The 22124-nt window shown below is 39.8% G+C and overlaps 1 protein-coding gene across 1 annotated transcript in view; it reads left to right on the forward strand.

The window, feature by feature from the left end:
• Positions 1-22124, forward strand: part of DUOX1 (dual oxidase 1) — a 61700-nt gene that overhangs the window by 33324 nt on the left and 6252 nt on the right. Inside the window, exons 19-31 of the mRNA XM_074289515.1 lie at positions 462-687; positions 1260-1353; positions 1919-2094; positions 6808-6877; positions 7594-7686; positions 8265-8443; positions 8960-9190; positions 12283-12382; positions 12664-12713; positions 14836-14963; positions 19367-19520; positions 21252-21484; positions 21697-21855. Of these exons, the coding sequence (XP_074145616.1) occupies positions 462-687; positions 1260-1353; positions 1919-2094; positions 6808-6877; positions 7594-7686; positions 8265-8443; positions 8960-9190; positions 12283-12382; positions 12664-12713; positions 14836-14963; positions 19367-19520; positions 21252-21484; positions 21697-21855 (1893 nt within the window). The remainder of the gene's footprint in view (positions 1-461; positions 688-1259; positions 1354-1918; positions 2095-6807; positions 6878-7593; positions 7687-8264; positions 8444-8959; positions 9191-12282; positions 12383-12663; positions 12714-14835; positions 14964-19366; positions 19521-21251; positions 21485-21696; positions 21856-22124) is intronic.

The following is a 22124-nucleotide window of genomic DNA, read 5'->3' on the forward strand; positions in this document are numbered from 1 at the left end:
AACACTTCCTAGCTGTATGACCCTGGGCAAGTCACTTAACTCCAATTGCCTCAGAAAAATAAATAAATAAATAAAGGTCTGAGTTTAAATCCAGAATTTACTTGCTGTGTGACCCTGGGCAAATCACTTATCCCTATGCCTCAGTTTTTTCATCTATCAAATGAGCTGGAGAAGGACATAGCAAACCACTCCACTATCTTTGTTAAGAAAACCCCAAATGGTGTCACAGTGTTGGACACAACTGAAAAACAACTGAGTAACAAGAGAATTTACCCTTTTTCCCATAGTTTTAATTTCCCCATCTGCCTTTCTTATCCTAAAGTGCTCTTGAATTACTGACTAGGATTCCCTGATCTCCAACTTTTTTTTTTTCTAGCCTGGCTCAGATTCTCAGGCCTCCAACTCAGCCACACTCTCTGACTGACTTCCATCTCCCTTTTTCCTTATTTATCCAACTACAGGTGCTGGACATTAACCAGGCAGATGCAGGGAACCTGCCCTTGGACTCATCTCAAAAAGTGAGAGAGGCTCTGGCCTGTGAGCTAAGCAGGGCAGAATTTGCTGATTCCCTTGGCCTCAAACCTCAGGCCATGTTTGTAGAGTCCATGTTCTCTCTGGCTGACAAAGATGGCAATGGCTATTTATCCTTTCGGGAATTCTTGGACATCCTGGTGGTCTTCATGAAAGGTAGGCGAGGAGTGAGGATGGACAAAGGAGGCTAAACTGGTAAAAGGAGGAGAGAGGAGGCTCACTATGGAGGGCATGGCCTGGGAAATTTGACCTTAGAAATGAACTGTGAAGGTGATAGTGGGAGATGTTCACTCTACTGGAAATGGGACTGCAGGAGGGAGGTTCTGCAAGAGAGACATCAGCAATAGCAGGGCAGGGATTAAGGGGGCTGGAAGTTGAAAAGTAGTGCCAGGAGATATCAGTTTAATGGCAAATGCCCTGGCCTCAGAGTCAATGAAGAATCATGGCTCTGAGAATTACTTTTTGTGTGACAAGTCAATTAAAATAGATACAACTTTACCTTTACTCAAGAAATATTGTGAAGGAAACACTAAACTTTAAGCAATGTAAAAATAGCTGCTACTGTTACTATTCTAAGCAACAATAAGGTATAAGAACCCAGTTTCTTGACCTAGGTGTGTGAGATCTCTCTAAAACTGGATTTCCTTCAGAATGTCTCCTGAGCTTATCTGGGTTGGGGGAATATGGGGTTTTCCTCTGGAAAATGATTGGGACCTTCCTTTACCCAGGCTCCCCTGAGGAGAAGTCCCGTCTCATGTTCCGGATGTACGACTTTGATGGTAACGGGCTCATTTCCAAGGAGGAATTCATCAGGATGATTAGGTCAGCACAATGACAGCTGCCAAGAGGATGGGCAGGGTTAGAGCTAGGGAGGGGGAGCAAATAAGGAAAAAGGAAAGGGGAAGGAAGAAGTAGGGAGTGGAGCACCTCCTGACTCGGAGTGGGGTTAGACACTATTAGGGTGACACAGTAGATTATGTGCCTGCCCTAGAGTTCAAATCTGGCCTCAGACAATTACTAGCTGTGTGATCTTGGGCAAGTCACTTAACCCCATGTACCTCAATTTCCTCATCTGTTAAATGAGCCAGAGAAGAAAATGGCAAACTGCTCCAGAATCTTTGTCAATTAAACCCTAAATGGGATCACAAAGTGTCAGACAGGACTGAAATGAATGAATAACAACACTGATTATTGGGTTAGTAGGACAAGACTTTTAGCCTTTCTGGTAGATTGAAAGGGGAAGAGGTTTAGTAAATGCTAGCTAGCACTCAGCCAAGGCCCAGGGAGTTAGGGAGAAAATAGTTGGAATTCAGGGTTTCTGAGTTTTGCTGTTCCTACCAGGGTCTGACTGTCCTAGCCCTGATTCTGTTTCTGGTTCTGGGTTCAGGTCCTTCATTGAGATTTCCAACAATTGCCTGTCCAAAACCCAGCTGACCGAGGTGGTAGAGTCCATGTTCCGAGAGTCTGGTTTCCAAGACAAGGAGGAGCTGACCTGGGAAGATTTCCACTTCATGCTAAGGGACCATGACAGCGAACTCCGATTCACACAACTATGTATTAAAGGTGAGATTATTTCTGAGATTGGGAAAAGAGAGAATGAAATGCAAAGGATTAACCTAAACTGGGGGGAAATGGGATTCTATTTTAGCCAACTCTGAATCCAAGCTCCATTGGTTGACTTGGGCAAGGGGAGGGATCATGGGGGAACATCGTCTCCTTTCACAGCAACCACCCCACACACACACCAAAGGAAACTCTTTAAGAGCTCAGGACAAATTCCGTCCCAGCACTATATCACCTGTTCCAACTTGGGTTTAAGGGTGGAAGCTGTGATGGGAAACCAGAGTCCTCCTTGACTGAGACACAAGAAATGAAACAGGTTATTCTGAATAAGGGCACTAGAAATCCTAAGGATCACTTGGGTGGTGTCAGGATGAGCAAAGGATCTGTGGGTTGGGCTGGATGTAGCCACATTTTGATGGCTTCTAGGCTCAGAATCTCACTGGAAATACATTGAAGCCAAATCCAGCCTCTCCCAGGATTATGAATATTTGGACAATCTAAACTAAGTTCTGGTTGAGTAAAGGGGAGGAAGGGTGAGAGACACAGACAATGGGTGGAGTGAGAATAGAACAGGTAATCCAGCTCAATGGGAAGAATTTTAGACTTATAGTCAAAAGACTTGAGTTTAAGTCTTGGAGTTATTACGTATTAGCTATGTGACCCTGGGCCTCAGTTTCTCTATCTGGTAAAATGAGGAAGTTGACTAAGTAATCACAGAGGTCTCTTCCTGCTCTAAATCCTATGCTTCTGGCTATTTGAGAGGTCACTGAGAGTTTCAATATTATAATTTTCACCTCCATCCTAGAAGACAAAGTATTAGGCAGCAGATTGAAGGATACCTAAGAATGAATGCTTAAGGATCAGAGAGGGCATATTGGATCTAGATGTCACAGGCCCAAACTCATAAGAGTCTGCTATCACAGGGACCAGCTTCTATGATTGAGGATAGAGCCAAGTATGAAGAAAAGAGGAAAGTTTTCGTTTTTATCAGAAAAATCTTCATTACTTGTATTACAGGCTTAGCTTAATTGTTTTTTTAGGCTTGTAAGCTTCTATTTTACAATATGTTATGATAAATATTAAGAAGTTTAAACTATATTGTAGAACACTCTGCTTTATGATAAGCATGGTTCCTACCCCTCATGGAGTTTATAATCTAACAATATAAAAACATAATAAGTATATTAGAGAGATGAGAAATAATGACTACCTAAATTCTGAGAAGAAAAGTCATTATCAAGGGAAGTCTGATTGGAAGAAATATCATTAAGATATGCTTTAAAAGAAGGATAGGAGGAATTCACCAGATAAAGAAGAGAAGGAAAGAAATTGAAGCATAGGGTTCAAACATCTAAAGCAAAGATAACAGAAGAATAGCAAAATTAAATGTCTTTAGAAGGCCTGAATAGTCCAGTTTGGCTGGAACATGTGGAAAGGAAATGCAAGGTGACATCAGGCTGTGATAAGCATTGAATTCCAATCTTTCTCTGGAGGTAATAGGGAGCCATTGAAGATGTTTGCATAATATAATCAGATTCAGTATCAGAAAGATTATTTTTTTTTGCTTTAAAATCTGCAAATAAAGTCAAGAAATTCATAAAGAGCCTTTTCAAGCCTGAGTTGAGAGCTTAGGAGGGAAAGAATAGGACACAGGACAAAGATGTGGAGTCAACCTTATATGTAAGATGAATAGATAATTGCCTGTCCAATGGGATTTAAAGATATCAATTTCTGCTGTACCCCAAATATATCCTCTGTCTGCTTGCAGTGGTATTTGATTTCCTATTAGAGATTCATTTAAGTCTCTTTCACTTGGGTCCACTTTTAAATATAAATATACCTGAAAAGAGAATATTTATCCCAGAAGAAAGGAGAAGCAATGATGAACCTTGGGAAACAGGTTCAACACCTCAAGTTCTATCTGGGTAAGGGATACTTAAATCTTTGTTGTATATGTCATGGTCCTTTTTGGTAATCTGGTGAAATCTATGGAGTCTTTCTCAGAATAAATTGTTTTCCCTATATTCCAACTTCTTAAGCTATGGTTCACGACCCCACATAGGGTAAAATTAAATATGGGAGTGAAGAAATTATGAATCATTACCAGTAAATGTTTGATTTGTATACCTATTATATAAACCTATATACCCAGGTCACATAAAATTTTCTAGGGCAAAGAAAGGTAGCAAATGGAAAAAGTTTAAGAAGCCCTCACCTATATTAATAATTGAAGGAAATGCTAAGTTTCAGTTAGAAGTTAGTGAAAATAAAAATGTAATGTTTTTTTCCCTTCCAAGTTCACAAAATTCCCTGAATTCTATCTGTAAATCCCTTAGGAATCTATGGACCCCAGGCTAAGAACCCATCATCTAGAAGAAACTGCATTTAATATTTTTGCTCAAAGAGCTACTTCGCTCTTTCTAGTTCTTTAGGTCTAGGTATAGATCAATCCCTTTAATTAAATTTTTTTCCTCAAGGAAACTTTATTAGGACAGTAAGGGAAAATACAGTAAAAACAACTATAAAAGCATTATACTATGTTATAATTTAGTGACAGCTCAGCTCTCTCCCAGTTTTACCCAGCTTCACCCAGAGAGGAAGCCTACTCTCTGATCTAATTGCATGAACAGACTCAGAACTGGGTTAGAATATCACTGGTGAAATCCTGGACAAATCACCTTGCTTCTATACTTTAATTTTCTCAACTGTAAAATGGGTGTGATATAAATACCAATCTATCTCACAGGATTGTGAGGAAAGTGGTTTATAAAGCTTATGGCATCATGTAGGCTGTTTTAAGCTATCAAAGCTTAAATATGCACTAAAATTCTTTTGATACCTGGTATAAATGTGAGTTGTTATTTTACTGCTGATTCCTGTCTGGGAATCCTTGATAGAAAGTGGCTCTTCCCTGTGCAGCTCTAGAGATTCTCTTGTGCTTGCAGATACCCTTATCACTTATCCCAGAAATGCCTCTGGTGGCTGACCCCAGAAAACTGGATGTCAGTCCTGGCTTGTTTCTCGCTGTCTCAATGGGAGTGAAGAATAATCCCTAGATTATTATGAAGACTACCTTTTTTCTCAGGTGAAGCCAGGCTCCTCCCCCTCCAATTTAAATAGCGTCTTAGTTCAGTCTTCACACATGGCCAATAGCAGCTAAATCTTGTTTCCTTTGAGCATGCTTTAGGGTTGGTTCAGTTTTTCCATGTGACCAAAAGTAGCTGAGCCATTATCTGTGACCTGTCTTAAATATATCTGCTCTAGGCTAGGGTATCACAACCAGCTGGAGAGCAAACTGATCATCCAATAAGACTCTTCCACTAAATTCCAAATTATTGGATGTTTCCCGTTTTCAGCTTATTGGCTGAGCAGCCATGACAGACATATCTTGAATCTGCTAGCTGCACCCCCTCTCCCTTACCTTCTTTAGAAGACTTATTAATCCTCATCTACCTACCAAATTAATCCATTTATTAAGAAATCCATAGGAATTTCTAAGATAAGTAACTGCAAGGAGAGGATAAGACAGAAAATCCTGAGGGGAATCTCTATGGCTATTTAGGGACAGACTACACTCAATCAAAAGTCTTCAGACAGAAATTAGCAATAAAATAACAACTCATATTTATATTGGGTATCACAAGTGTCAAATACTATGCTGGCTGATAGACAAAAATGAGAATCACAATCTTTAAGGAGCCTTTATTTTTCAGAATCTCATCTTAGAAAGCTGTAATATTACAAATATTTTATTTTTTAATAATAGCCTTTTATTTTTAAAATATATATGCAAAGTTAATTTACAACATTCACTCTTGCAAAACCTTATGTTCCCATTTTTCTCCCTCCCTCTTACCCTCCCCATTAGATAGCAAGAAATCTAATATATGTTAAACATGTGCAATTTTTCTGTACATATTTCTACATTTATCATGCTACACGAGAAAAATCAGATCAAAAGAAAAAAATCAGAAAGAAAAAAGCAAGCAAACAACAACAAAAAGATGAAAATACTATGTTGTATCAAATATTTTAGACATAAATTGATATTAAGTAATTTCCACCTACCAGAAGAGAAGGGATGTTTCTTCATTAAAAGATGAGAGTAACACATTGAGTTCATTCATAGAAAATCATCAGGGGCTTATGAGTCAATTGGCTAGCATTAATCAAGCACTTGCTATGTGCCATGCACTGTGCTAAATGCTGCAGATACAAAAAAAAGGCAAAATCAACCCCTGCTCTCAAGGAACTCACAATCTAAAGGAAAAGACAAATGGAAATAAAATATACATCCAGGATAAATTAAGGGTAGACACAGGAATTAAAGAGGGCTGGGGGAAACTTCTTACCTTCATAACTTGAAGGAAGCCAGGGAAGTTAGAAGGCAGAAGTGAGGAGGGAGAGCATTCCAGGCTAGATGGAGTGGAGGTAAGGGTGGGGAGTGGTCAGTGAAAATATTTGAAGTCAAGAGATAGAGGAAACTGGGATCTCAGGGAGTTGTGATTATGTAAAGTCACACTGGTATCAAGCATCCAAGATGATATTTTATCCTCATTTTTCTAATTCCAGAGGTATTTCTTTTTCTTTTGTCTCATGGGGGAGAGCCCGCTATGTTGAAATGGGAGAAAGAGGATGTAGAACTAGAAGTGGCAGACTGTGTAGTCTGAAAGTCAGGTGTGTTTGCTCATTGCCCCTCTTTTGGATTTATAGGTGTGGAAGTTCCTGAGGTCATTAAACAACTATGCCGGCGAGTCTCCTTCATTAGCCAGGATAAAATTTGGTGAGCCTAATTCAGAAATGATAACAGTATTCTTGCAGGGAAGAGTGGGGCAAAGAGAAAGGGTGAATGACTATTTCCACAGAAGGAAGTGACTGGAATTGCCCAAGCTAACTTTATGGCTTTACTTATGGAAAACATGTACTTTTCCCACTAGCTGAGGGTATATATAGTCCTTTCTCCAGCATTCTTAGGTTTGAGGTCAGCAAAAGAGTAAATAAGATTTCTGGAGTAAATTCACATGGGAGAGGGGAGGGGAGAGGAGAGAAGGATGAAGTAAAAATGTAGAGGATAATATGATATGATAATAGAGCTATACAGGGGAAGGGTCGGGAGGAGGGTTGTCCTTGAAGAGAGAGGCACACAATAATGGGACTCTGGAATTTAGTTGGTAGACTGACATAGGCCTATGAAATATGAGTATTGGGGTGACTATGGAAAGGAAGCTATCACCTATCTTCAAAAGAAAGCAAGATCTCCAGGAATGTGTGTATCCTGGGGCAGAACTCAGGTAATCCTGCTAGTTATGGATCTGGCACTAGGAGCAGTTGAGAATCAACAAGGCCCCAGTAACTTTGTTTCTTACCCCTGCTCCTTGCCCCTTCACCCAGAATTTATAATCCTGAATAGTTGGGAAGAGTCCCTTGAAATTTGGACCATTACTTTGTCCAGTCTTCTCCTATTTTGTTCCCTGTTTGAATGTTCAAATGTCTCCTTAGTAATCTAGCTGATGAGACACCAATGCAGATGTTCAAGTGCCCAGTGAATACAACAGATCCACCCCAGGAGGTCCGAAAGAGGTTTGGCAAAAAGTATGTACCATTCCTTTCTCCTAGTCAGATGTAGATGGGTGCAGATAATAACAGAGTGAATGAGAACAGACTCCTGCTAAGAGTTGGGGCAGGAATGAAGAGGAAAGGAAAGGACTGATCTGAGTATGAGTAGGCAGTGTTGGGGAATAGATGGGAATAGTATCTGTAAAACTGAGCATCAGGCTGAAATAAGTGACATAAAATGCAGCATAGTATAGTGGATGGGGCACAGGACTTGGAATCAAGAGATATAGATTCAAATTCTTCCTCAGCTACTTACTAGCTGTGTGACTCTAGGCAAGTCATTTAAATTTTCTATTTTTCCTATCTGCAAAATGAGTAGGTTGAACTTGACAGCTTCTAAAGCCCCTCCCAGACATAAATCTATGTTCATCCTCCATCTAGAGGCCTGACATTTTACAAAAACCCATCCTCTTTATATTTTATTTCTAGGACCAGTTTCAAAACAGTTTTATATTGTTCACCAATATTTAGGATGTGCATCCATTTTGATGGATCCTTTGCTACTAACACTGAGGGGATCTGGGAGGCAAAGGTTGAGTGTATCTGTTGTGCAGGATGACGTCGTTCCAGCCGAGGCCCTTCACAGAAGCACATCGGGAAAAGCTGCAGAGAAGCCATTGGCATCAGACCATTCAGCAATTTAAGCGCTTCATTGAGAACTATCGTAGGCATATCGCCTGTGCTGCAGTCTTCTACATCATTGCTGGAGGGCTTTTTCTGGAGAGGGTCTACTGTGAGTTATAGCTCTTAGGGGTAAAGTCTTCTGTGAGTAGAGACAGGACTAAGCATAACTATCTAGGATGATGTAGTTTGGAGGATAGCTGGATCTTGGGCATAGAGGGAGACAGAGTGATTCTGAGGCTGGCCCTGTCCCCCTAAGGGGTTGTTGAGTGTAGTGGATCATTGGAATAGGGTATCATGAGTGGAGCAACTGGTTATGCCATGTTCTGTAAGGCAAGTTATGGGGTGCAACAACTTGCATTATCCTGGGAAGGAAGCAAATCTTGTCATCATCCCATGATGTTTTCTGGGGACAAAGCCCTGCCTGCACCACATTAGTTTTAGTTTCAACTTTGAGATCCTGTCCTCTGACAATCATGAGGATAGAGTTCCATCTGAGAGACTGTCAAAAGAGGTAGGGTTTGTTGTGAATGACCAAATCTGGGGGTGAAACAGGCCAAATTAGGGCTTTTTCCTGCATCAGTTTGACTCTGATGAACCTCCCTCCCACTGATTCTTCTCTCCTTAGTCTATGCCTTTGCAGCACATCACATGAGCATCACAGATACTACGCGGGTGGGCATTATCCTGTCCCGAGGGACAGCAGCCAGCATCTCCTTCATGTTCTCCTATATCCTGCTCACCATGTGCCGCAATCTCATCACCTTCCTACGGGAGACCTTCCTCAACCGCTATGTGCCCTTTGATGCCGCCGTGGACTTCCACCGAATCATTGCTGCTACAGCTATTGTGCTTACAGGTAAATCTCCGGGAGTAGGAGCTCACTTCCTAGTCATCCTCCCCTCCCCACTCATCTTACTCCCAGAAAGATGGACCTCTTAGGACAGAGAAGGGCTGAAGGAGTGCTTCCTGGCTAGTCTGGTGTAAGAGATAGCTCTTTTCTAGAGGGAAGCCCCTCCTCCTCTACCCTGGCTTGGATAAGCCTAATTCCACCCTATAGATATCCTCCACCTTCCTCTTTCCTTATTCTTCTTCATTCTTCTCTCTCATAAGATCATAGCCATACTTGGAAAGGACCCAAAGGGTTACTACTTTCTACTCTCTGTTTTCCCTTTCCTTTTTTCCTGTTTGTCATTATTTCCTACCTCTGCTGGGCACAAGCTTTTCTATCCATTTAAATCTTGTGTTTGCTTAGCACAATATCTGACAAATGATAAGTACTAAACAATTTCTTATTTCTGACTTGACTTGATATGTGGCATAATAGTAGAATGAGGCTTAGATTTGGAATTAGAAAATATCCCTACCTCTGAGGGACAGCTAGATGGTGCAATGGACAGAGCAGGACTCTGGAGTCAAGAGACCTGAATTCAAATGTGGCCTCAGATACTTAGCACTTATGTATGATCCCAAATACCCCACCAAAAAAAAAAAAAAAAAAAGCCCAACCAAACCCTATCTCTGCACTTACTACTTATATTATATGGCCTTGGTAAAATTATTTCCTTATTTGGAAAGTGGAAGACGTGGATGAAATGATTTAAAATCTCTTCTAGCTTGAAATCCTATCCATGGGGTGCAGCTAGATGGCGCAGTGGATAGAGCACCAGCCTTGAATTCAGGAGGACCAGAGTTCAAATCTGGTCTCAGACACTTAACACTTCCTAGCTGTGTGACCCTGGGCAGGTCACTTAACCCCAGCCTCAGGGAAAAAAAAAGAAAAAAGAAAGAAATCCTATCTATGCTATGGGGTGATCAGGGTTTAGGGCTAGCCCAGTAAGTTTGAAACAAGGATTCAAAAAAAGTTTATTAAATTTCTGCTGTGTAATTAATTGCAGGAGAGACAGAAAGCATGGTATAGATCATTGGTGTCAAAATCAAATAGAAACAAAGGCCACCAAATTGTATGTAAGGATCTCCATGGGCTACACCTTGTTCAGTCATTTCAGTCATGGCCAATTCTTCATGAAGTCATTTGGAGTTTTCTTGGCAAAATACTGGAGTTTTTCTTGGCACAATACTGGAGTAGTTTGCCATTTCTTTCTCCAGCTCATTTTACAGATGAAAAAACTGAGGAAAATAGGGTTAAGGAAAAACTTAACCCAGTGGTTTAAATTAATCCACAACCACACAGTAAGTGTCTGAGGGCAATTTTGAACTCGGGAATGTGATTCTTTCTAATACCAGGCCTGACACTCTATCCACTGTGCCCTCTAAGTAAGTACTATATAAATGTTACTTATATCATTAATATTCCGCTATTATTATTATTTACTATACTTAAAGGCCACACCAGTGGGATATAAGTTCAGATTGTTCCTACCAAGCTGAGAAAATATCAGATAGTGATAACTTATGTGTCTATCATCCAACTAGTTTAGCTAAATTCATTGCTATTTTGGCATGAATTGGAATGAATTTTAAGGAAGATGCATGGTACAATGAAAAGAATACTAAATACAGTCAGAAAGCCAGTATTCAAATCCTATTTTGGATGCTCCAGTACTTGTGTGACTGTGGGCAAATTTCTTCCTCTCTGTAGGCCAAATTTCTTGCTCTGTAAAATGAAAGGGTTGCTTCTACTCTACTTCTGAGGTCCCGCTCAGCTCTAGATCTTTGAGTCTTTAAGACTCCATGAGAAAAAGGGAAAAGAAAAAAAAATGAAAAAAAGAAAAGAGGGAAAAAAAAAAAAAAAGATTCTATAAGAACTCTTTCCCAAAGTTGCCAATGTGTTGTGCTTTACTTTGATGGGGGTTGTTCCCAAGAGGAGGAAATTGCTGGCCTTGGAAATATTGAAACAAAAGCTTTAGAGAGATGCAAACAAAGAGAAGGATGGGATGGGGTGTGGAGAGGGAAGAATCAATTCTGATTGGAGAGATCAGAGTATCCTTCTTTCAGAGGATATGGCCTTGGAATTGGGCTTTGATGGTGGATAGAAATTCAAAAAAATTTGTGAAGAAAATGAAATCAGGATTTAGTCCTTTCTCTTTCTTTTTTGTGCCTTGTTCCTTTACCTATTCTCACTCAAACTCCCTCCCTTGGCTTGCTCAGCACCAATGGGGAGAGATAGAACCTTGCCTTCCTTATAATAAGGCATTAAGCTTGGCATAAATGGGATTTAGTGTATTATCTCCCTCCAGGTGGGATTTGAGCTTTAAAAGAATATACTTATAATTGATTGTTTATCATTTCAAGGAGGGGAGAGGGAAAGGAGAAAGGGAAGGATAGAATTTGGAACTCAAAGCTTTTTTTCTTTTCTCTATCTCTCTTTTTTGGCAAGGCAATAGGGTTAAGTGACTTGCCCATGGTTACACAGCTAGTAAGGATTAAGTATCTGAAGCTAAATTTGAACTCAGATCCTACTGACTCCAGGGCTTGTGCTCTATCCACTGCACCACCTTGCTGCCCAGCAAGTTCAAAACTTAAAAAGAAAATGTAAAAAAAAAAAATTATTTCAACATGTAAATTGGAGAAAAAATAAAATAAATATTTTTCAAAAAGACTGAAAACAAGCAAACAAGAAAATTAATTAATTGAAGCCAAAAGTTCTTTCATTTTCATATTTGCATCTCTAGTGCCTAGCACATTATCTGGTAAATAGCATTTAACAAATGCTTGAGGAACCAGGGGAGCAGGAGAAAGGTTGTTATGAGTCCTTTCTTTTTAACTTTTCTAATAGTGGAATTTCAGTGTGTGATCCCTAAGTGAGAGAAAGAAAATTGAGGGACTCTCTTTGGTTCCTTTAATCAGGAACCAGAGATTTGAGTCCCAAAGACTCAAGCCCTCTCTCACTTTGGGCTGTGTTTCTTTCCCCTTGAACTTGAGGAGGGATGGGTTTGGATGCTACACATCCTCCCAAGCTCTCTTCTTAACGGTTTCTCTCTTCCTCAGTCCTGCATGCCACAGGCCATGTGGTCAACATCTACATGTTTTCCATCAGTCCACTCAGTGTCCTGTCTTGTCTCTTTCCTGGGCTCTTCTGGGATGATGGGTGAGTTCAGCCTCCTACTTTGGACATAAAGGAGGTAAAGTAAGCTGTCTATTAAGTCATTAGGGTATAGAAAGGCTCAGGGAGGTCTTTTAAACTGGGGGGAGGGATGAAGGAGTTTGTAGAGCAATCTGACTTAGTTCTGTTGAATCCTATTTGCTCATATGTGCTGCTCTGGACTGGAGAGGAGAGGGGCCAAGACAGGGGAAAGAGATAGGGGTCACTGGAGATTGGGAAGATTAGTAAATTCCTGCCCCACCTAAAAACCCTTTTTTGCCTGACAGGTCTGAATTACCTCAGAAATTCTATTGGTGGTTTTTCCAGACAGTCCCAGGTGAGAACTTTTCCTTCCAGACATGATTATCTCCCTCCTTTTCTTTCTTTTTGTTGAGTGTTGTCTAAATGACTTGTCTAGGATCATACAACTAGTGTTAAATGTTTAATGTTGGATTTGAACTCGGGTCTTCCTGATTTCAGGGCCATTGTTCTATCCACTGCACCATCTAGCTGCCCCTCAGACATGATTATCCCTAATCTAGATTCTAGTCTCTAGATTCTGAGTTCTAAGTTTAACATTTTAGGTCTGTAGATAGACTGTCAAAGCTGAAGTCAGGAGGCTTGGGGTTCAAATCAAATCTTATTTATTATTGAGACTTATCAGTTGTTTGACTCTGGGAAAGTTACTTAATCCCATTACAGAGAGACAGACAGAGATAGAGAAACATAGAAAGAGACACAGAGAGATAGAGATAGAAAAGTGACACAGAAAGACAGAAAAAAAGAAACAGAGACAGATTTGGGCCCTGCATACTGAGTTCTAAATTCCAGAATCTGGATTCTAAACTCTAGATTGTAAATTAAGGACTCAGGGTTCTGAACTCAAGGCTCTAGATTTTGACTTCCAGTGCATGTTATCTCCCCATTAAACAGTGAGCTCCTTGAAAGGAGAGACTATTTTTTGCCCTTTTTTGGGTAATTTTATCACTTAGCACAGTTCTTGGCACATAGTAAGCATTTATAAGTGCTTTCTCATTCATTCGTTTATTCATTCATTTTCTGTCCTTAAACAAGTTTCTTCATACTATAGTGGATGTTTCCTAATTTAATTCAGCAACTATTTCTGAGCATCTACTGTGTGCAAGCTGAAGCCATATGGCATAATAGCAGAGTTGGAATCAAAAATACGTGGATTCCTGCCATATATACTATGATCACATTGGATGAGATAATCACTGGGCAAATCACTTTAAGTTCTCAGTGCCCTCAGGCAACTCTTTAGGACTATAAATTGCAAAAGAGTTTCTGATCCACATTGGTTGAGTAGGGTTCTTCCCAGGGAGCTCTATATATTTTTGAACTCATAGTTCTGGACCAAATGTGCTGGGCATCATATACTAGGGAGACAAAAGATGAAAAACAAAGCCATCTCTGCCTACAGAAAGTTTCCATTCTACATTCTCATTTCAGTATTCCAGAATTCATAGGATAAATCTGTATACCTTTTCTCCAAATCATCATGATTTTATATGTTTTAAATTGTCTCTGGCTTTGCCTTTCCAACATAAGGATTCATTTTCTCTTTAGTCTATTTCTTACCTCTACTTTCTCAATCATTTTAGGTACTTTCCCTTTAACCTTTTCCAAATCTAGGTTTTTCAAGAGTTGTGGTCTCCAGAAAAGCCTGAAGGAATTGAAGTATAGGGAGAGGTGGAGTTAATCATGTTATCTTACATTTTGGGGGAAACATTGATTTTATATAGTAGTTCCAAGTGAGGAAATTCCTTTTACCACTGAATGTAGACTTTTTTCAATTTTTGATCTTAAAGACAGTTGCCAGGGAACCAAAGAATCTCTCAGTCTGACTTGCCCAGTTCCTCACAGCAAGTTTGTATCAGAGGCCAATTTCAATCCAGGTCTTCTTGTCTCAAAAATCAACTCCTTAGCTACTTTATTCCATCATCTCTTAATATTTTACATTTGAATAGGGTTTTCATTTAGAGTTTATAGTATCTGAACTCTAAATCCTCACATAATAGGGCCCAGCACCCAAATCCAATCAAAGCCATCCCAAATAAGAAGATGGGTTGTTCCTATTGGAAAGTGCTCTCATATCCCTGGAACTTGGACATTAAAGTGGCAGATTGAAGACAGTGATAGTAACAAGAATGCTAACTATTCATTAAGGACGGTGATAGCATTGATGACATGGGTAGCTGTGACAATAAGAAGGATTAATAGTGACAGGAAAGTGATGTTGACATGGCAACAGAGTCAGACTTGCTGGTGTTGAAGACAGTGGGTCTTTAAGTTTTACTGAAGATGAGGAAGAGAGAGAGAGGAACTGAGTTGCTGCTATTGCCCCAAGGCATGGAGTCCGGGAGGGGACTCTGTATATGCTTTTTCACAAGCTCCTCTTCATGTTCTCTGTTCCTTTCCCTTTTATTCCTGTTCTGTAGGCTTGACAGGAATTGTCATGCTCATGGTCCTAGCCATCATGTATGTCTTTGCCTCTCACCACTTCCGCCGGCGCAGCTTCAGAGGCTTCTGGCTGACACATCACCTCTACATTTTGCTCTATATCCTGGTAAGAGGAAGCTCACCATCAGTGGAGCTGGGCAAGAATCCCATGGAGTAATAAAGAGGGAGGAGCAGCAATATATTGATCACTTCAGTATTCTCTAGTTTTTCCCTTTGTTTTTGTCTAGATCTGAGTTAATATATTTTAATTTAATTTTTAATTAACAAAATTTATTTTCTCTCCCTCCCACCTCTCTTCTTGACTTAAAAGAAAAACCAACCCTTACACCAATACATATAGTTAAGCAAAATAAACTCCCACGGTTTATTTTGTGGTTATAAAATATTTGTCCAGTTACAAAAATATTTGTTTTCTTCTACATCCATCATCTCTAACAGAAGTTATATAACATTCTTTCTCTTTGGTCTTCTGAAATTGTTATTGGTCATTGCAATGAGAAGAATTCTTAAGTCTTTCAGACTGTTTATCTCGACAGTGTGCTTATTGTCATGGTTCTGCTCACCTCACTCTGACTTATAAGTCTTCTTAGATTCCTTTCTTCATTTCTTATGGCAGAAAAGTATTCCATTGCATTCATTCAGCCATTTCCCAACAGAAAGGTTTCCCCTTAATTTCTGGTTCTTTGCCACTACATAAAAGAGCTGCTATATTCAGAGAGGTCTGGAAAGACTTATGTGAACTAAGGCTAAGTAAAACAAATAGAACCAGGAGATCATTATATGTGGCAACAAGACTACACGATGATCAATTCTGGTGGACATGATTTTTTTCAACAATGAATTGATTCAGACCAGTCCCAGTTGTTCAGTAATGAAGAAAGCCATCTACACCCAGGGAGAAGACTGTGGGAATTGAGTGTAGATCACAACATAGCATTTTCACTCTCTCTGTTGTTGTTTGCTTGTATTTTAGTTTTCCTTCTCAAGTTTGTTTTCTTTCCAGATCTGATTTTTCTTTTTCGCAAAATAACTATGTTGATATGTATACATATATTGGATTTAACATATATTTAAACATGTATTGGAATATCTGCCATTTAGGGGAGGAGGGTGAAGGAGGGAAAATTTTGGAACAGAAGGTTTTGCGAGGGTCAGTGTTAAAAAATTACCCATGCGTATGTTTTTTATTTCTATATTTTTCATGTTATGCAAGAAAAATCAGATTAGAAAATGAGAGAAAAGAAAAAAAAAACAAACATGAGAAAGAAACAAACAAAAATCGTGAAACATTATGCTTTGATCCATGTTCAGTCTCCATAGTTCTCTCTCTCAAAGTGGATGGCATTTTCCATTTTAAGTCTATTAGGATTGCCTTGAATATGCATATGTTTTGTAAATAAAAAGTAATAATAAAAAAGAGCTGCTGTAAGTATTTTTGCATATATAGCAGACCTCTCATCTATCCAGGTTCATATAACCTGCATGTGTCAGGGAGAAGATTTGAATGTAGATTATCCAGACTCATAGTCTAGCTTTCTGTTTATTGTAGCTTCTCAGTTTTTTCACATCTCTTTTAAAACAAGACCTATTTGGTAGTCTGATCCCAAAGAGAAAGACTTTTCTGACTAACTAGAATTTTCAGTAACAGTGCTATCTTCCATACCCACATTTCATCTTGGGTCCAAGCATAATTGCCTTCCTCACACTGGTCTTTCTTCATCTTAGGTGGTTGGTTTTGGCTCCCTATGCAGACTACTTAGCATCTGTTTCTCATTGGAATATCCTCTTATTCTGGACTAACATTTTAAAAAATGTGCCAAGGTCTCATTGTTGTTTCCATTTATGACTTTCAGGGTGTTAGTGACCCCACCCATCTAAGTATTATGAACTTGTAAAGTTAATGAGCTTGCTCAGAATTCCATTGCAGAGATTGCCAATAAAAACATCTTATAACTCCACCTATCTCCTCTTGTCCTCCTCAACCTGTCACTTCACCTTTCCTTCCCAGAAACCTTGTTTCCATACCTCTCTTCTCATTCATCCTTCTCTTCATTTTCCATTCTTGTCTCCTCCCCTCCATTTTTCTTTTCTTCCCTTTATTCTCCTCCCTTCCACTCTTTTCTCTATTATCATCATCCCTGCCCCATATTCTCCTCTCCTTCCTTTTCTTCTATTCCCTTGTGTTGTCATCCACTCTCTACTCCTTTTCCTTATCTTTTATCCTTTCTTTCTTCTCTTTCCCATTCTTCTTTCCTGCTTCTAGGCTCCCCTTATCCAGTATCCTATCTTTCATTTTCTTCCTCCTCATTTTCTTTTCCTCCATCTTTCATCATTCATCCTCTTCCCTTTTCCTACATTCAACTTTCTTCCTCTTCATTCTTCTCTTCTTATTCTCTGCCTCTTATCTTCCCTTCCTCTTCATTCATTTTCTTTCTTCTTCCCTTCCCCCTTCTTTTCTTAAAAAAAGAGAAAAGTAGTTGGGCCACTTAACTGTGTAGTTTTTGAATCAATTTTAATTGTTCCTCCAATGTTTTTGGTTTAGGATCTGAGTCCCTCTGTTTTGTTCTTTTCTTAAAAATGCACCCCTGCAGTATAGCTCTCAATTGGCCTTTCCCCAAGGCTTGGTCATTAGCATCAGAAAATTTTGTACTCTATTAAGGTTGTCCTATCTTCAGCTATGAAAGTCAAAATTACATTAGGCATAGTTTCCATGAATATGGAATAAAAGATCCTGTTGTGTTCTGCCCTGGTCAGACCACATATGGAGCATTGTGTTTAGTTCTGGGAACCACATTTTAGGAAGGACATTGCTAAGCTAGAAAACATCCAGACTGAGAAAGAACTCAAGGCTATTCCATTTGAGGGCTAGTGGAAAGAACTAGAGAAAAATTAGCTTGGAACTAAAGTTAAAGAACCTTATTTTTGGGGGAAAAGAGGCTTAAGGAAGGATATGAGGGTTATCAAACTGTTGTTTTTCTTGGCCTGAGAGAGCAGAACTATGGTTGTTAAGTAGCAATAACAAAAAGGCAGTTTTAGGCTCGAGGCATGGAAATGTCAAAGTCATCTCTTTTGCTTGGTCCAGGGAGTCAGGAGGCCAGGGAGGTCCAGGACACTCTACTAGACAACTTTAGACTCAACTGCTCTGAAATCTTCCGGCTAATCCTTCCCATTCCTCATTGCAGAATAAGTAGAACAAGAGATTCTCCCACTAAGCTCAGATATAGCTCCTGGATTTGAGGATCTCTTGGTGCAAAGTATTCAGTAACAAAGTCAAGGTGATAATTAAAGTATTTGGGTATAAAGGGAAGACTTGGGATGGATCAGAAAATCTCATTGTCAGGAAATAGGGAAGACGGGGAGTTAATAGGGCAGTAAATGATTTGGGTGTCATTATAAAGTCCCAAGTTGACAATGAATCACCAATATAGCCCTGTGGTTTAAACAGAAAGTCAATATGAAATTAGGTGCATAAATGGGAGTATAAAATCAGATTCTCTTTGAATTCAGTATTGTTTGATTGCTTTATGAAAGAAGAAATGGAGAGAGTTCATTAAGCTTTGGAGAGTTTTAAATTAGTTCTCTGAGGAAAGTATCTGGCAATAGTTCTGAAGAAAAGAAGGATGAAAGGTAATAATATAGGAGGGCCCTTCAATTCAATTTAATAAGTATGTATTGAGTACTTATTCCCATATTACACCTAGCACAGTTCTAGACAAAGAGGTAATGATTAACAAGGACCAATGCTATAGAAAGCTCAAAGTAGATAAACTTGGAGAAGGGGAAGGTCATTGGATTTTGCAAACAGAAAAGGTCATTGATAGCCTTTGAGAGACTAGTTTCAATAGAGTGGGCAGGGACAAAAACTGTACCACAAGAAGTTAAAGAGAGAAAGGAATGATGGGGAAATAGAGGTTTATGGTAGAGGTAACTGGTTTAGAAAGCTTGATGATGAAAGGCAATAGGAATTAAGCAGTATCTTGAGGAGATAATATTAGGACCACTTCTTGGATGTTCAAGCAGTTAATACAAGAAGTTTTATCAATATGTTAACAAGAAAGTTGTAGAAGGGATTCTATTGAGCTAAATGACTTATAAATAAGTCTCTTTTATTACTAAAATCTTAGGTTGTTTTATGGGAAATGGTGGAGTTGTTTTCAGTTTTCTAAAAGGAAAAGGAGCTTTGGAATTTCCTTCACTGAAGTCATTAAAAATTATCTCATTCACCTCAGATGACTTAGGAAGTTAGGGATTTCTTCTGCATCCTCTTTGTTAACATGATCATTCAGCCTCTGCTAGCTTTTGACCTCAGGGTCTTGTAATCATTAAATTTGATATATCCAGACTCTCTAAGAAGTAGGGCAAAGCCCCTAGGATTTGAGGGGGGTGTCTGGGACTTGGCTATATGGGGGGGCAAATTTTGGTGCTGAGGGTCTCTCGTTTTGACCTCAGTAATGAATGAGTGGGGATATGCCCATGTGTGTACTTTACTAATTAATAGTGTTTTTTCAGCTCATTATTCATGGCAGCTTTGCCCTCATCCAGCTGCCCCGATTCCATTTATTCTTCCTGGTCCCGGCTCTTATCTACGGTGGGGACAAACTGGTGAGCCTGAGCCGGAAGAAGATAGAAATCATCGTGGTGAAGGCTGAGCTCCTGCCCTCAGGTATAGCCTGAAAGGGGTGGGGATAGGGGGAAAGAATGATAATTATATCATCAGCATCATGGCATATTAGGCTCAGATCCTAAGGTATCTAGGTCACCTGGACCACCTCACCACTGTCTCTCTTGACTGTTCAGTAGTTGAGAATCCTCAATCCCCTAAAATGCAGGCAGGGCAACATCCTTGTCTAGGATTTCCCTATAAGTCCCAGCCAAAGGCCTTGGGAAAAAGCATAGGAGATACTTAGAAGGGAGAGTTACTTTCCAAGATCCCTGGCTCAATAAGCCTTTCCTAAATTACACTTACTATATCCCCAGTGGACTAAAAGATCTGAATTGTTTATTGTGTCATGGACTCCTTTAGCTAACTAGTGAAGTTTGTGTGCCCTTTCTCAGTATAATATTTGTAAATGCAGAAAATAAAAAAGCAATTTTTATTGAAATCGAAGGAAATTAATTATATTGAAATACAATCATTTCTTAAGTTTTTAAACCAAATTCACAGTCTCCTGATTGAGCTGTTGTAAAAATAAGTGTTCCATGCTTAGTGCCCACTGCTAGACACCTGTTTCTAGGAACAGGAAATCAAGTATTGAGCTTCTACCCTTCAGATAGGCTCTGAGTAGACAAAGGTGATATAGTGTAAATAAGTTTCTGCTGCTTTCTTTCTGTGCAACTGTAGCCAAGTCATTCAAATCCCTTGGGCCTCAGTTTCCTCATCTATAATATGAAAGGGTTGAACTAACTCTTTCTAACTCTTAAGTCTGGGATCCCATATTTTCACACTATCACTTGCTCCTACAATTTTGTCTTGATGTATATCTGGGCTCTGAGACATAAGCCAAACCATCATGGACATTCATGAACACTGCAGTCTACCACAATGATGATATAAGGCGGGAAAGATCCAGGATCAAAGTCTGAAGATACTATAAATAGACTACTCTTTCTCTTTTCAGCTAGTTTCTCTCCAGTGGAGAGAATTCTAGACTCAGAATTAATAAGACCAGGGTTTGAAAGTGACCTCAGACATTACTAGCTGGATAAGACATTTAACTTCTCTGGGACCTCAGTTTTTCTATCTGTTAAAATTGAGGAGGTTGGACTCAAAGGTGCTTTCCCCTTCTAAATCTCTGACCCTATAAGCTTCTCATTTTCAATGGGCTCTTTTCTCACTATCACATAATTCTATTTAAGTTATGTCTACATATACAAGCATTTATTATGTTCCCAGTATCCGCCAAGCAACTATTATCTACCCCTCCTAAATACCATGATAGAAATATGGGGATAATCAGCAGCCAGTCTTTTGGGCATCCTTGGTATGGCAGGAATGTCTCAGGAGAATCTTTTAGTTGTGACACAAAGTACTACCTGTGTCCTCTTTTGCCCCTATAGCCCAGAATACATAAGATTATGATGAGGAGGGGAAAGATGAGAAACAGAGCTAAGGGGAACTCAATGGGAAATTCTGATCACAGTTCATTCCCTGAACATCATTGGTATCTCTGGGCCACATTCTGGTTTCTGGCCACCTGAAGTTGTCTGATCCAGATGAAACTGTTCAATTCTTCACTTCGATTCCCACCACCAGGGAGGGAGTGGAACATGGGGAATTGAGGCATGTAATGTGGTCCCAGCAGGTAGAGCAGGATGGGGACTGCAGGTGGAGGCTTCCTGACATCAGTAGGTGTAATCTGTCTGATGTTCCCTTTGCTGTCTCCTTTGTCCCCAGGTGTGACTCACCTTAAATTCCAGCGGCCCCAGGGCTTTGAGTATAAGTCAGGACAGTGGGTACGTATAGCCTGTCTGGCCCTAGGGACCACAGAATACCATCCATTCACACTCACCTCTGCCCCCCATGAAGACACACTCAGTCTTCACATCAGGGCTGTGGGACCCTGGACTACTCGACTCAGAGAGATCTACTCGCCCCCACCAGGCTCCAGCAGCATCAAATACCCTAAGGTACCTTCCATGTACTCCAGAATCTCTTCCTTGAGCCCTGCAAAGTAACCCTGTAAACTCCATCCAGGGTCAGTAACTTCAGAATCCCCCTCAAACACTGACCTTAAAGCAGCAAAGGATTTGGTTATCCCTTACCTATAATCCTCTCATCTCTGACACCAGAACAAATTTGGATCCCCTATTTCTTATTTCCTTCTCTTTTCTTATGATAGTTATACTTGGATGGACCATTTGGAGAGGGTCACCAAGAATGGCACAAGTTTGAGGTATCTGTGCTGGTGGGTGGAGGCATTGGGGTCACCCCCTTTGCCTCTATCCTCAAAGATCTGGTCTTCAAGTCATCAGTAAGCTGCCAGCTGCCCTGTAAAAAGGTAAGAACTTCTCTCCTATGTCTCAGCTCTGAGGGAAAAAAAAGCTGACAGTAGCAAATCCCACCTATACAGGGGATAAGCATAAGCCCTGTATCACTTAACATCACACAGCTATGAGGAAAAACTTCCTATCTCAATACTCTATTCACTACACCACCTGGCTGAGTCAGGAAGCATGGTATCTAAAATAAGAAAAAATATTGGTTATATTTTACTCTGCCCCAAAAGTCAGTAAGATATGCTAGGCATTCTATTCAGTGATAGGGATG

This window comes from Sminthopsis crassicaudata, chromosome 2, assembly GCF_048593235.1.
Source record: "Sminthopsis crassicaudata isolate SCR6 chromosome 2, ASM4859323v1, whole genome shotgun sequence".
NCBI lineage: Eukaryota > Metazoa > Chordata > Mammalia > Dasyuromorphia > Dasyuridae > Sminthopsis > Sminthopsis crassicaudata.